The sequence below is a fragment of the Macaca thibetana genome, chromosome 7, assembly GCF_024542745.1.
Source record: "Macaca thibetana thibetana isolate TM-01 chromosome 7, ASM2454274v1, whole genome shotgun sequence".
NCBI classification, from domain to species: domain Eukaryota; kingdom Metazoa; phylum Chordata; class Mammalia; order Primates; family Cercopithecidae; genus Macaca; species Macaca thibetana.
Genome location: NC_065584.1, coordinates 126495658 through 126510658, shown reverse-complemented (window position 1 = coordinate 126510658; position 15001 = coordinate 126495658). Strand labels below are relative to the sequence as shown.

At 45.8% G+C, this 15001-nt stretch overlaps 1 protein-coding gene across 1 annotated transcript in view; it reads left to right on the top strand.

Annotated features, from left to right (window-relative positions):
- The first annotated feature begins 2454 nt into the window (after positions 1 to 2454).
- Positions 2455 to 15001, top strand: part of PLA2G4E (phospholipase A2 group IVE) — a 62229-nt gene continuing 49682 nt past the window's right edge. The window contains exon 1 of the mRNA XM_050799433.1: positions 2455 to 2943. Coding sequence (XP_050655390.1) covers positions 2761 to 2943 — 183 coding nt within the window. The 5' untranslated portion in view covers positions 2455 to 2760. The remainder of the gene's footprint in view (positions 2944 to 15001) is intronic.

The following is a 15001-nucleotide window of genomic DNA, read 5'->3' as shown; positions in this document are numbered from 1 at the left end:
AGGGTCCCCTCTCTCACCCTGTCTGTCTATCTGTCACCATAGTTCCTGGCTTGGAGAAGTCCTGGAGTCTGGACCACAGGACAGAAGAATAACCCAGGCGACAGGAGGGTCTTCAAGGGCAGGAAGAAAGAACAGGAGAGAGGATGTCCCGAGAGCAGGGAAAGGAAGCCTGGCTCCTCCCTGCCTGCACCCCACACTCAGTCTGCCAGCGAGGCTGCCCTCTCTGCTCTCTCTCCAGCATGCCACCGCCTCCACACTCATCCTGGCCCTCAGCCCTGGCCGCCACCAGCTGCCCCAGGTCAGATCCTGACCAAGGATCCCACTGGTCAGCTGCCTCAAAGCAGCGCCCATTCTGGGTCTCACGTGCACGGGGGGGTGAGCAGAGCTATGAGGAAGAGAGCCCTTCCGGGTGCCCCCAGGTGCCCTGGACAGGGCAGAGGCCTCTGAATGGCAGTGCCTGGGCATCCTTTCACCTTGACTAAGCCAAAAACACATCTACCAAAAGATGTCTTAAACGACCCCATTCTGATCTCTACATTTCTTTTTTAAATTACAGTCCAGGTAAGACGTAGACAAATGAGAATACCTAGGTCCACTCGGTTATTCCACTCACTAATCCTCACTAGTTTTCCATTATAGCTTGACTTTCGTGAATTTTCCTTTGTGGCTACTATTGCTTAGCGTCTAATTTTTTTTTTTTTTTTTCTTGCCAGGTCGGTTTTTTATCCCCAAGATATGATTCTTTCAAAGTTTACCACATGAAATGTTAGCTGGTGTTGGTTTTATTTTGCATTGATTATTCACAAAAGTAATTCTCACTGGAAACTGGATAAAGAACTCTTAATTTGTGTGTTTTTTTTTAAATTGCAAAATAAACCATCACCTATCAATATTTGGTCTAATCCAGGTCTCCCTCTCACATTCTAAGTTCACCTTGAATCAGAAGTTATTCTGGGTCTCACACGTAACTTTCTCTTTGACTTCAAGGAAGCTTGATTTCAAACACCTTTGTATCTACATATCTCCAGCCACAGAACTTTCTTTCTTCCAATGTCAAGATTCCTTTCTCCCTTGTGCAAAATAAAAAGTAAAATATTATAGCTGTGTCTGGCGTCTGCACACTTCCTCCGTGAAGAGTTACCTTTTCGCCACTCGCTTGCCAGCCCTGGCTTCTCATAAAGACCTCCAGAACAAGTCCCCTAAGAAATGGAAAATGTAAACGAACGAGCTTTGTAAACTGTGAAATGCCGTGTGGGGAAGAGATCTGGCACCTCTTCAAGTCACTTCCAAACTGATGTTTTTACAATGTATTTTCCATTTATTTTATTTAATTTTATTTTTAAGTCTACTTTTTATTGTTTTATTCCAAACTGCCTTTGCTTTGTAAGGGAACCAGGTGTGTGCTTGACGAACGTCAACTCCTTTTATCCTTATTAGCACTGCTATTCAAGCTATTTTTTTCCGATACAGCACAAATGGAAAAATGACACTTTATACCCGTCTCCTTCCCAAATACATGCCTGGTCAGTCTCAGTGTGGGTCTGGCTGTTGCTTGATTTCTTGATTGATTGAGACAGGGTCTTGTTGGACAGCCCAGGCTGGAGTGCAGTGGCATAATCTCAGCTCTCTGCAACTTCAACCTTTTGGGCTCAAGCGATCCTCTCACCTCAGCCTCCCAAGTAGCTGGGACTACAGGTGTGCATCACCATGCCCAGCTAAGTTTTGTATTTTTAGCAGAGTCAGGGTTTCGCCATGTTGCCCAGGCTGGTCTCAAACTCCTGGGCTCAAGCGATCCACTTGCCCTGACCTCCCAAAGTGCTGGGATTATAGGCATGAGCCGCTGCACCCAGCCTGTTGCTTCATTTCTGATAGGGCTATTTGGGGCAGAGACACCCACTGGAAAACTACAGCCTCAGAAAAGAGAGGGGGACGGTGGGATACTCCCAACTAGAGAGGATGCGGGGTGCCTCAGAGCCAGTACAGACACAGGAAGACGAACATTTCAAATGTGTGTTAAAAACAGCTGTAAACAGAACATAAAAAAGAGTTACTTTTTTAAAAAATTTTTGTTTTTAACATGGAACTAGGACGCATCCCCTTTAGGCTGCCAGACATGGCATCTATTAAACCAAAGAGAGCCAGAGTAAATGATTAAATTCTATTCTGGTCCGTGGCCCTGCCATCAGCTCTGAACACAAGACTAGGTATTTATTTTCAGGGGTTACAATAGAGATCTGGGGGTAACAAACAAGTGGCTTCACCTACCCAGGAAAATGAGGCTCCTTCAGGGGCCTGGATGGCCTCAGCCATTTCACCCCCAGCCCTCTCTCCCTCCCTCTCCCACTGACATATTGAGTTTCACACTTTAAAAATAGCTTTGCTGCACTAAGAAGCTTTCTCTGAGCCTGGATCCCAGCCCTGAAATGCAGGCATCCCTTGACGGAGAACTGCCCTATGTGAGTGCAATGCTAGCTCCCTGCTTGTCTTTCAGGCAGCACAAGAAATTTCTCTCCACAAAATAGGCCCAGATTGTTTGAAATATTTGCAGAGATAGACGTGGGGCTCCTTTAGTTAAGCCCTGGCTTCCTTCAGGTCCTTAATAATTCATCCTGGCTTAGCTTCAGGAGGAGTCTGATGGCATTGCTTCCCTTTCGCACAAAACTCCCTTGAAATTCCCCCAGGAGGCTCCAACAACACCTCGCTTTAAGGACCAGTCTCAGCTCCACACAGCCTGTCCTGAGCCCCAGAGAGGAGGCTGGGATGAGTCTCCAGGCCTCAGAAGGCTTTCCTGGGCTGGAAACTAATGTGTTTGTCCCACAGAGCCCGCAAAGGGATGAAGAAGGCAGCAGGTCAGGAAGAAGTTTCAGTGAGTTCGAGGATACACAGGACCTGAACACTCCTGGTCTCCCACCTTTCTGTCCCATGGCTCCTTGGGGCTCTCAGGTATGTCTGTGTTCCTGGGACGGGGCTCCGGCCACTTAAATTTTTACCCTCACTTTCGTGACTGGAAATAAGATCACCTGCATTGCTGGAGAGTTAAGAGGTTGTGATTTTGTTAATTTCTTTCTCTCTGGAGGAGTCCTTTTACCCCGCTGCCATCACCTGTCTGTCCTTACCTCCCTCTGTGCTCAAAAGAACTGTTAACAACAGTGGTGAGCTTTTATCAAGTGCATTCCATGCACCTGCCACTGCTAGGCAGGAATCAGTATCTGCATTTGATGAAGAAACTGCAGCACAGACAGGTCAAGGAACTTGCCCAAGGCCACATAGCTAGTTTCATGGGCACCTGAGATGGAAGATATTTGTCAATACGATGCTGAGAAGAGTGAACAAGACTGTGCATGGGAAGCACCTGGCAGAGTGCCTGTCACCTAGGCGCTCAAACCGTGCAGTCTAGCATAGTGGCCTAGCAGGGTCATGAGTGTAATTCCACGCAACTCAGAGAGAGTTGGAGGAAACATATAGATCTGGCTTACCTCGCAAACCCCACCTATGAGTCAATACGTAATTCCCATCTGGTAAGTTGAGTGGGCTACAGAAATCAAACCGCATCTGAAGGTAATTATCAGGTGATCCAGGTCTGCGTCATGCAGTTTCTCCTCCGGGCAGGCGTGTGAGCTTCCTGGAGGCTCCCAGTGATTTGGGGAGGTGACGGTGTTCCTGTGCCCCTCTGGCTGCTATGGTCTTAGCGGTGGCACCAGACTGAGCTCTGCAGGGAGTGAGCCTCGCTTCCTCCTGCCAGCCGAGGCCTGGCTCAAAGGGAGCGCTGGCCAAGGTCCCCTCGCCTCCTATGGACCCCTCTGGTCTCTGCCTCCTTCTCTCTGGTCCCTGGCCTGGAGGGTCCATCCTGAGCCCCAACCACGGGGTCCCCTTGTCTGGATCCAGAAGGTCCCACTTCATACCTGCCACAGCATCCACCACACAGGTAACTGAGGGCTGCTTGGGGATGACCCCGTCATGCAAACAGCGTTCCATCCTCCATATTGGGGGAGTGTGTCCCCCGGCATTCGCGTGTTGGAAACTTAATCCCCAGCGCGACAGTGTTGAGAGGTGCGATCTTTAGGAGGGGATTTGGTCACGAGGCTGCGGCCCACATGGATGAATTCGTGTCGTTATCATGGAAGTGAGTACAACTGAGAGGGTGAGATTGTTATAAAAGTGAGTTTGGCCTCCATCCCTTAACCCAGGTGGACTGGAGGCTCGGGCCTCTGCCGGTGACACTTCCCAGAGTCACATGTGAAGAGGGGTCAAGAGCCCCACCCCAGAGTTTCCCTCGACATCTCTGCCCCACACCACCCCACCCTTCCCAAAAAGCTCATCTTCTGCAGTCTCCCAGTCTCCGGTGAGCAGGTGCTTCTCCCCTTCCTCTTCCTGACTCTGCCTCCGTTCCAGAAGTCTCTGTGTCTTATCGGCCGGGCCTGCTGTTGATACGCTGGAGGGGGATGGGAACTGGGGCGAGCTCCCTCCCCTGCTGCCTTGCTAACGAGGTCAATGGCCTGCCCTTGCCTGCCCTGGCATCTTCGGCCTCCTGACTCACACCTGGAAGTGGCAGCTGAAAGGTTTTGGGAGCAATGAAAACATAATGGCTTAATATTTGTGAAACTGTTGGCCTCATTCAAGTCATTAAGAGCACGGGCTCTGGAGTTACACCAGGTTTGATCCCTTGCTCTGTCATTCGTCAGCCCTGTAACCGGAGACCAGCTCCTCAGCCTCTTCCAACTTCAGTTTCTCCCTCTATGGGGAAAATGAAGTGCGGAGTCAACCACGTGCTTAGCGCAGCGCCTGAGGCATAGAAAGCTGGAGCAATGTGGCTCGCTGTCATTGTTACCATCATGGCTTTGCCGTGATTTCTCCCCTCTGCCCCGTCATCCCCATGCCCGTCACAGTGCACACATGAGGCTGTACCCGTGGCCCCCTGGTCTTTCTCCAGCTGCTGGAGGGGAGAGCAGAAAGGCCCACATGACTGGGACACAGACGGCCACAAAAAGACATTGGATTTAATTTTAATATTTTAATTCTGATATGTGTAAAGTAATTTCTAAAAATGTTTGGAAAACATAAAGGGCCAATCCACTGTAATCCCATTAACCCCGTACGATAACTATAGTCACGTGTTGCTTAGCAACAGGGACATGTTCTGAGAAATGCATCATTAGGCGATTTCGCCATTTTGCAAACATCACAGAGTGTGTGCACACAAACCTAGCTAGCATAGCTCACTACACACCTAGGTTATATGGTGTAGCCTTTTGCTCCTGGGCTGCTAACCTGTACCGCCTGTTACTGTACTGAACACTGTAGGCAATTGTAACACAATAGGTATTTGTATACCTAAATGTATCTAAATATAGAAAGGCTACCATAAAAATAGGGTATTCTGATCTTACAGGACCACCATCATATATGTGGTCCGTTGTTAACCAAACCATCATTATGCAGTGCATAACGATATGGCATAATGTTTATACCATATCTATGCCCGGGAGGGGGGTTAGCCTAAAATTATAGTCATGAATATTTTATATCTTGCTACCTAAACTTCGTATGATTTTAGTTGCTAAATAATATTCTATGGTGCATATGTAAGCACCAACATTTATTAGGATTTTTATGATGAAATATCAGAGTTTTTATAGGTGTTTTATTTTTGCAAATTTCTGTGGAATTTCTCAGAGACAGGTCAGTTGGTCATTCCCCGAGACCTCTGTGAAATATCTGAACATGATAAAAAGAGTCACCACCAGCTCTGCAAGAGGGTGTGTATATGTGTATGAATGGGGGGCATGTAGGCTTGGGGAAAGTGTGCACACTGGGTAACAGTGGAATCTTCAATTACCTACGCGGCAGATTTTGAGGGAGCTGCAAGGACCCGCTGCTGTGGACTGAACATGTGCCCCAGCGTTCACGTGTTGGAAACTTAATCCCCAGTGCAACAGTGTTGAGAGGTGGGACATTTGGGAGGGGATTCGGTCATGAGGCCACTGCTCGCATGGATGAATTCATGTCATTATCATGGGAGTGAGTCACTGAGAGAGTGGGATGGTTATAAAAGTGAGTTCGGCACCCTGTTGCTCTCTCGTGTTCTCCTGACCTTCTCCCCTGCACCATGGGATGACACAGCAAGAAGGCCCTTGCCAGATGTGGACCCTTTGACCTCGGACTTCGCAGCCTCTGGAGCTATAAGAAATAATCTCTGTTCTTGGTCAGGTGCTGTGGGTCATACCCATTATCCCAGCATTTTGAGAGGCCAAGACAGGATCATCACTTGAGGTCAGGAGTTCAGCCTGGTCAACATAGTGACTGACACTCCATCTCTACTTGCCAAAAACATTTTTTTTTTTTTTTGAGATGGAGTCTCGCTCTGTCTCCCAGGCTGGAGTGCAGTGGTGCTATCTCAGCTCACTGCAAGCTCCGCCTCCCGGGTTCACGCCATTGTCCTGCCTCAGCCTCCTGAGTAGCTGGGACTACAGGCGCCTGCCACCATACCCAGCTAATTTTTTGTATTTTTAGTAGAGACAGGGTTTCATCGTGTTAGCCAGGATGGTCTCCATCTCCTGACCTCTTGATTCATCCACCTTGGCCTCCCAAAGGGCTGGGATTACAGGCGTGAGCCACTGCGCCCGGCCCCAAAAACATATTTTAAAGAAATAGATTTCTGTTCTTTATAAATTGCCCAGTCTCAGATATTCTGTTATAGCAGCACAAAATGGACTGAGACACTCACCAGTCTTCAAATAGCTCCTTGTCTGCCCTCCATTTTGGTCCTTGAAGGGTTCCCTCCAGGACCACCCCTATGGATCAGGCCTTCATGTTTTCTGGGGCCAGTTGGAGGCTCCCATTACTGAGTAGCATATTGTCATCCAGTAACCCTAAAGCAAATATCAGCTTATCAGATTACCTTTGAATCACCGCATCTCCTGCCCTGTGGAGGAGTTACCATCTCCTGCCCTATATTCTTAGATAACTTCTCATGTGGCTTGTCACACTCCTTCAAGAAGACCTGGGACTACATCCAAAGCATTTTTTCATTCATTGAACAAATATTTACTGAGCTCCCACTATGCACCTAGTATTGTTCTAGGAGTGGGAGAGAGAGAGCACTGAGCAGGTCAGACAAGATCCAGCTCTCATGAAACTTACATTTCAATGGGGGAGACAGTAAATAAATATCTGAGTATTCCTGATATTGGTGCTATTAGGACAAAATGTGACAGCGAGTGACAGGCAGCAGGGAGGGGACATCAGAAGAGGGTGACATTTGCACTAAGATCCGAATGATGAGAAGATTGATGGCAAATATTCCAGAAAGAGCATATTCTAAGTGCAAAGGCCCTGAGGTAGACACAAGGTTGGCCTTTTCTAGAAACAGGGAGAAAACCAGGGTGACTGGAGAGCAGAGAGCAGGGGAAGCGAGGAAGGAAGCAGTGGGAGGTGAAGTCAGGTGCCTTATGCTGGGCCGGGTGCTGCAGAAAGCAGCTTTGATTTTGTTCCAAAACACAGGGGAGCCCGTGGAGGGCTTTCGTCTGAGGACTGGCTTATCTGTTTTATGTTTTACCTGCATCACTTTGTCTGGTCTGTGGAGCGTGGATTGCCTGGGGGCAGAGGGAAAGTGCGGCCGAGTGAGGAGGCATTTGCTGTGGCCCAGAGAGAAACGGGGGTGGTTTGATTGGGGTGGTAGCAGTGGACAGTAGGAGTGAATGGATTCTGGGTTTCTGGAGGTAGAATTTACAGGACTTGCAAATAGACTGGATACGGAATGAGGAATCACACATGCCTAGTGGGTTTTTGCCTTAATAACCGAGAGATGCCCCTCACTCAGCTAGGACAGAAATGGGTTGGGGTGGAGGGGTCTGAGTGCCTCTGTCTTCGGCATTTTACACTTGAGATTCACCTCTAAGCAGAGGTGTCAGGTGGGCCGTTGAAAATACAAGTCTGGAACTCAGGAGAGAGGTTGAGGAGGAAATCTGTTTGAAATCGTATAGCAGAATGGAGAAGGTTTTGAAGCCATGGGGCTGGATGACGTGTCCAAAGGATAAAGAGACAGAAGCAAAGGGGAAGAAGTCTGTGCTCTCCCGTTTTCCACCTTTCAGATGCCAGCAAGGACGAAGAGCCATCAGAGTAGACGGAAAGCAGCAGCCAGTGAGGCTGGAAGGAACCAATGAGAAAGTGGTGTCCTGGGAGCCAAGAGACTTTTTCCATAAACGTCCCATCCTGTTATCTTTCTGAGCACAGAGCAGGTGGTCAGTAAATACTCTCAGAAAGCGCAAGCTCTGCAGCGGCTTGTTGGTGCCTTCTCATCCCCCAGCCCTGCCATGGAGTGCCAGTGCTGCCTGGGTGGCTGGCTGCTGGCCTGGGAACCTAACAGCTCCCTACTATCTCTTGTATCTCTCGGGAGGCAGAGGCCTCCGCCCACGCCGGGGGCCCCACCTCACCCCACCCTCCTGGTTTCACACTCTTGGCCCCCAGCTCATGCCCTTCCCTCCCAGCAGGGCTCGCCCTACTCTGTGCCACCCACGTGGAGTGAGGCAAGCTCATTCCTACTTCTTTCCCCAGTTCTGCTGCCTCCTGTCCTAGAGGCTCTCCCTTCCCCAGCTGCCACCTTTCCAAACCTTGCTTCTAACTCAAGGCTCAGCCTCCTGAGACTCCCCACCGGCCTCCACGTGGGCTCTTGACAGCCTCCCCTTCAAGACCAGCCCTGTGTACCACGCCTTCACCTGCCGGGTCACTGAAGCCCGCTGGATGCCCCTCGTATCTAATCTATCACCGTGCCGTGTAAGTTCTGCTCAGAAATATCCCTCGAGTTCACCACTGCTTCCATCTCTGCCCCCTACCCTGGCCCAAGTGACCATTTATTTCCCATCTGAGCCACTAAAACACATCTTCCTGCCCCGGTCCTGCCCAATTCTGTCCCCACCCAGCAGCCAGTTGACTTCATTCACATCACTTCCCTGCTTAATACCCTTCGGTGGCATCCGATTTCTTAAGATAAAACCCCAAATCCTGACCATGGCTTCCAAGGCCTCTCTGACCTCATCACTCCATCCTCACCATGCCCCAGACACAGGTGCTCAGTTCCTGAACACGCCAGCCTTTTCCACCCCTCAGCGCCTTGCACTGCTCTACCTTCAGCCTGGGGGACTCTCCCCGCAGCCTGCATGTAGCTAACCTCAATTTTCCTACAGGCTTCAGCTTCAAGGTTGCTTCCTCTGGGAGGTCATCCCTGACTTCTCCCCAAATCAGAATCTGTTCCTGTCTTTCATAGCACCCTGTTATTTTCCTTCCTGATACTTCTCACAGTTGATGGTTAGACATTGTTTTCTTTCAAAGCTACTTCACTAGAAGCTTCCCAAGAGCAGGCACCACGTTGATTCTGATACTCAGAACCTGTAGCACGCTGCCTGGCATTTAGGAGGTGCTAAAGTCTCCGTCATCAGTGAACAAAGCTGTCACTGACCTCTCCAGCCCATGCCAACCTTGAGGTTCTTTGCTTTCCAAGTCCACTTACAGTTAGTTCTTTCCAATTTATTTGTCCTGTAGCAAAAAGTATAACAGCAACCATGACAATTTATTTTTTTATTTATTTTTTTGAGACGGAGTCTCGCTCTGTCACCCAGGCTGGAGTGCAGTGGCACCATCTTGGCTCACTGCAAGCTCCGCCTCCCGGGTTCACACCATTCTCCTGCCTCAGCCTCCCCAGCAGCTGGGACTACAGGTGCCCGCCACCATGCCTGGCTAATTTTTTGTATTTTTAGTAGAGACGGGATTTCACCGTGTTAGCCAGGAGGGTCTCAATCTCCTGACCTTGTGCTCTGCCTGCCTCGGCCTCCCAAAGTGCTGGGATTACAGGCCTGAGCCACCACACCCAGCCAACAATTTATTAAGGTTTATGACATGCCAGATTGTGCCAGATGTGTATATACAGTGTTTATGTCTATATGATATATAATCTTTACAACAATCCTGTGAAATCAGTACTATTAACCTCATTTTACAGATGAGGAAAGTGAGAAGTGGGTTTCAGAGAGAGACAGTCATTGCTGAATACTGCCCCAGTAAGTGCCAGAGCCAAGATACTCACTCGGGTCTCTGTAACTCCAGATCTCCTGCTCTTTCCTCTACATTTGTCTTGTGGGTCTTGCCTGTGAACTTCTGTTGTTGTTGTAAGCTTTTCCCACTGGCCTGTTTGGTTTGTGGTTGGGGTTTTTTGCATCCTCCACCACATGCTCCCTAAATACCTACTATTTGTGAAGGTGTGTCCATCAGCAGGTGAGAGCCACCCAGGACAAGAGACTCCGTGTTCGCATCAGACTTGCCCCACGAGATGAGTTCCAGGGCTAGTTCTGAGAAAGGCCGAGTGGATGGCCACCCACAGGTCCTGACTTACGGGTGCCCAAAGGCCTGCCTTCCTCACACGTTTCCCTCACTAGGCCAGGCTGGCCCTTCCTTGTTCCCTCCTCCCTGCCTCGTAAAGTTCCCACCATCAAAGCCACTTACTTCTTAGGCAACAAAGGTGGGCCTGGCCTCCAGAAGTCCTCTCCCCCGTGCTTCCAGCAGCTGAAGGGGTGAGCAAGCTGTCCTCTGAATCTGGGGCATGGTGGGATAGACAGAAACAGACTCTCAAAACTGGAACAGGTCATCAGGTTTCTCGAGCCACTCCCGCTTGCCCAGTGTAGGAATCTCCTCTGTACCTTCCAGGCAGGGCCTCCTTGCATAATTCTAAGAATGGAAGCTTATTACCTTCCAAATGACTAAGTTCTTTCTACACCAAGGTCAAATCTACTCACTCAGAAAGGCCCTATTTCCACCATCAGGTCAGGCACGATATCAGTCTAACACTTTTTGGTGTTTGACAGCCCTTTTCATACCCGAAGTTGCCTTCCACGCTCTATAGTTTCAAGCCCCTGCCGGCCTGGGATCCAGTATCTGCTCCAGTCACATTTTCAGTGAGCCACAACTCTGCCCCCTTCCTTGCCCAATGAGTGGATATTTCACCCAAGGCAAAGAGAAGGATCTGGCTGGTGGACAGATGGCCAGCTGCTTGGTAGAAGGAAGAAAGGGCTTCCCAGCTCTTGAGAAAAAAATTCCTTCCCTGGGTGGGTTTGCCTGACCCCATGCTCAAACAAGACCTCCTGCTACTCCCAGAGGATGGCCATGGGAGAAGGTACTTTTAACAGAGTTGACATATGTAAATATCTGGTATGGTGGCCTGGGACATGGTAGGCGTGAAGTAAATGTTAGCTTTCTTTCCCTGTCTCTAAATGCAGTTTTTGCTTTATTTAAAGAGCAACTTTATTTATAATAAGCAACTTTATTTATAATAATGTTCTTTTTACAAAATTGTTTTTCTGATTATAAATATGTAATATATATTCAGTACAGACATTAGAAAATTTGAAAAATGTAATAAACATTCTCAATAACATCATCCAGAAATAACTTCCTGAACCCTTAATACTTCCTTCCAGCTTTTTTATAGGCATATATATAAATAGAAATAAATTTTCTTTATATATATGTATATTGATATAGGTAAACTTAAGCTTGTAATATAACACTTGTCATTTCTACAAAACAGTGAATAGTGATAACTTTTCTCTGCTATTAAAAACCAGGTTTTTGAAAATGGCTACATAACATAGCATCATATCATCTAGGTTGTTTCCAATTTCTGATGCTATGACCATTTGGGGTATGCTATGAACACCCAAAAGCCTGGAAAATATGTCATTGATACACAAATTACAATGATTCCTCTCCCCTTCTTGTCAAGTTGGCAGAGAAGTCAAGATTTCTCTCCAAATAGCCCAGAGAATTCCCATGGCCATTGTCCCCGTCCATGAGTCAGACCCCCCTCATTTGTCTGCTGACTGGAAACTTCACAAAAGACTCTCTGCTGACTTGTCCAGGCTAAAGAATGCATCTGTCCTGTCAGGAGCAACGGGGAGGGTCCCTCAGCAAAGGGGCCTGGTGACCAAGTATCTTTCGATAATGGTACAGCTCTGTCCCTCCACACACACACAGAGCCAGTTCCCCACAAAGAGACTCATGGTAGCAAAGTGAGTAAGCATGAAAGAGTTTCAGTATTATTTCTGTGCCTTAGGTTCTGATAAGCTAAACCCTAATACTGAGTGCAGGACACTGGTCTGAACTTCCCTCTTTAGGGCACATTTCCTCTCTGGAACTCCCAGTGCATTTCCTTGTCATCTGACCTCAATGGGTCTCTTGGGGAGGTCTCTTTACTTCATCATATACACTGCAATAACTTGAATCCTCAATGAGGAGTCCGAGTCCCAACCTCTTTCCCTGTCCCCAGGAGGCTCGTCTGCTCCTATGTAAATTTATGGATGCAACTTGATTCATAAGGGAGGGTGCTGCCCAGTTCTACTTGCCAGTATCCAACACCTAGATGCCATGGATACATTGGTGGGTGCGAGTGGAGTGGAGGCACTGCTATTTCCATCCATCAACAACTTTTTTTTTTTTCTTTTATCCATCAACCACTGCTAAGCCCTATCCCTCATTAAACCAAACAGGCAAATAACAACAAAATTTAAAATATTATGGGAATAATACCAAATCAAATATCTTTGAGGATTCGAACAAGTGTTTGTATACAATAAATTCCTGGAAATACAGTTGCTGAGTCAAAGGCAGTGCAAAGTTTGCATATTCATAAGATTACCAAATGGCCCTCCAAAAACTTTGCTCTAATCTGCATCCTATCACCAACATTTTACTGACTCTTTCTCACACCCTTACCAACACTATGTCTTATCAATTTTTTATCCTTGCCAATCTGATAAATGAAACGTGGCGTCTGTTTGTTGTTTTAATATAGTCTTTAAATTATTAGCAATGATCTTTTATATAGACTTATTGCATAGTCCATTGATTCCCAACCTTTATTGAACTTTAGAATCATCAGAGGAGCTTCTAAAATTTCCAGTGCCCAAGTTATATACCATACCAATTACATCAGAGTATCTGGGAGTCAGGCAACAATACATATTTTCAAAGATCTCCAGATGACTCCAGTGTTCAGCAAAGTTCTGGAACTGCTGACATACACATTACTACCATGAATTGCCTGTTTGTATCTTTTGTCAGTTTTTATGTTGTTTGCGTTTTAGTATTTATGTGAAAGAGATTTTAGTTTTTTGGGAAAATTAGCCATCATAAGTTTAGTAAATAATTTTTACAAATTAGTCTTGTATTACTGTGTATGTGTTTTGACATAGAGAAACTTAATAGCTGAAAACTGTATGGTCAGAATTATCCATTTGTTTTCCTTTATTGCATCTCAATTTCATATCTTGCTTTCTTACTAATAATGATAAAACAATACCAGTACATCTGGAATTTATTTTAGTACAAGGAGATATGGAACCAGCTTATTTTTCCCCAAATGACAAAATGATTATTTTTTTCAGAAAACTTGTTTTTTCAACATAATTTATCAGATAACCTGTCCTTTTCCTATTAATTTGCAATGTTGTCGTTTGTACATGTAAATGTCCTGTATGCACTTGGATTTGTTTCTGGATGCTCTAGGCCTTAAATACTGTAACGTGTGTGTGTGTGTGTGTGTGTGTGTGTGTGTGTGTGTGTTTTAAAGTTTTGTAGAATGGTGGAGGGGGTCTCACTATGTTGCCCAAACTGGTCTTGAACTCCTGGCCTCAAGCAATCCTTCCGCCTCGGCCTGCCACAGTGCTGGGATTACAGGCAGAAGCCGCCACAACTGGCCAAATACTGTAGCTTTAAAATATATTTACTAGATATAATTAGTTTTCTCTCCTTAATTTTATCTGTTTTATAAATTCACTGAACATTTTTTCATTTTCATTTTTCTGCATATATTTTACAACTTTTGGTTAAGTTCCCCCAAAACTTCTGGCTGGAAATTTAATTGGTTATTGTACTAAATAAATAGATCAATTTAGGAAGAATTGATCATTTTATTTTCCCATTTAAGAACAATGTATGTACCTTAATTTTTCAAGCTGTTTTGTGTCTCTTAGGAGAGTTTTATAGCTTTCTACATAGTGTCTGTGAATTTCTTATTTATTTTTCCTTAGGCTTATTTATTTTATTTTTCATTGCTATTTTGTATGTGATCTTTTTTTCTTCTGTGGCTATGATTTTTATGGAAAAATTAATATTTTTTACTTATTTATCTTTATAATCTAGTCTTCTTATATCCTGAATTCAAGTATACATATATATACATGCACAGCCAAATTCAAGTATTCATATATATATACACATACACACACACACACACATATGTGTGTATATATGTATACTTGGTTCTATTTGGAGATACTCATTCTATTCTGTTGATCAGTCTGCTAATCAGTATACCAGTATCACACCATTAACAAAAGTATTTTTTCATGTTGGTACATTCTCTTTAGAGTTCTCTTTCCAAGAGTGCATAGAATTCAGTCATAGAAATATGCAATCATTTACTAATATTTCTACCAATATTGAGCATATAAGTGATTTTCAATTCTTCACCATCAAAAATTTTAAATGGAATTTTTGAACAGGTAGCATTTGTATTCCTGGTTGTGAGTTTCCAAGAGTGTAATTACTTGGGCATAAATAGTCTTGTAGCTTTGGAAAACTGCTGTATTTTCATAAGTGTTGATGGTGCTTAGATTAGACTACGGTAAGGGAGGGTAAGAGGCTTGAAGGCAGTGGGTGGGGGCAGTGGGTGGAGTCCATGAAGAGTTGGTCCCAAGAATATGGGTTAGTGAAAGTAAAAGATCTTGAAAAGATGCCCAAGATCCCTAATAATAAGGAAAATGCCTATGAAAACCACAATGAGATATAATTTTATATCCACTGGATTAGCAAAACTCAAAAAGTCAGATGATACCCCATGGTGTAGCCCAATGGGAACTAGTGTTGGAACTGTGAATCAGTAACAATTACTTTGGAGAATGCTTTGGTAGTATCTAGTAAAATTGGTGATAATATCCCTCATAACCCAGCAATT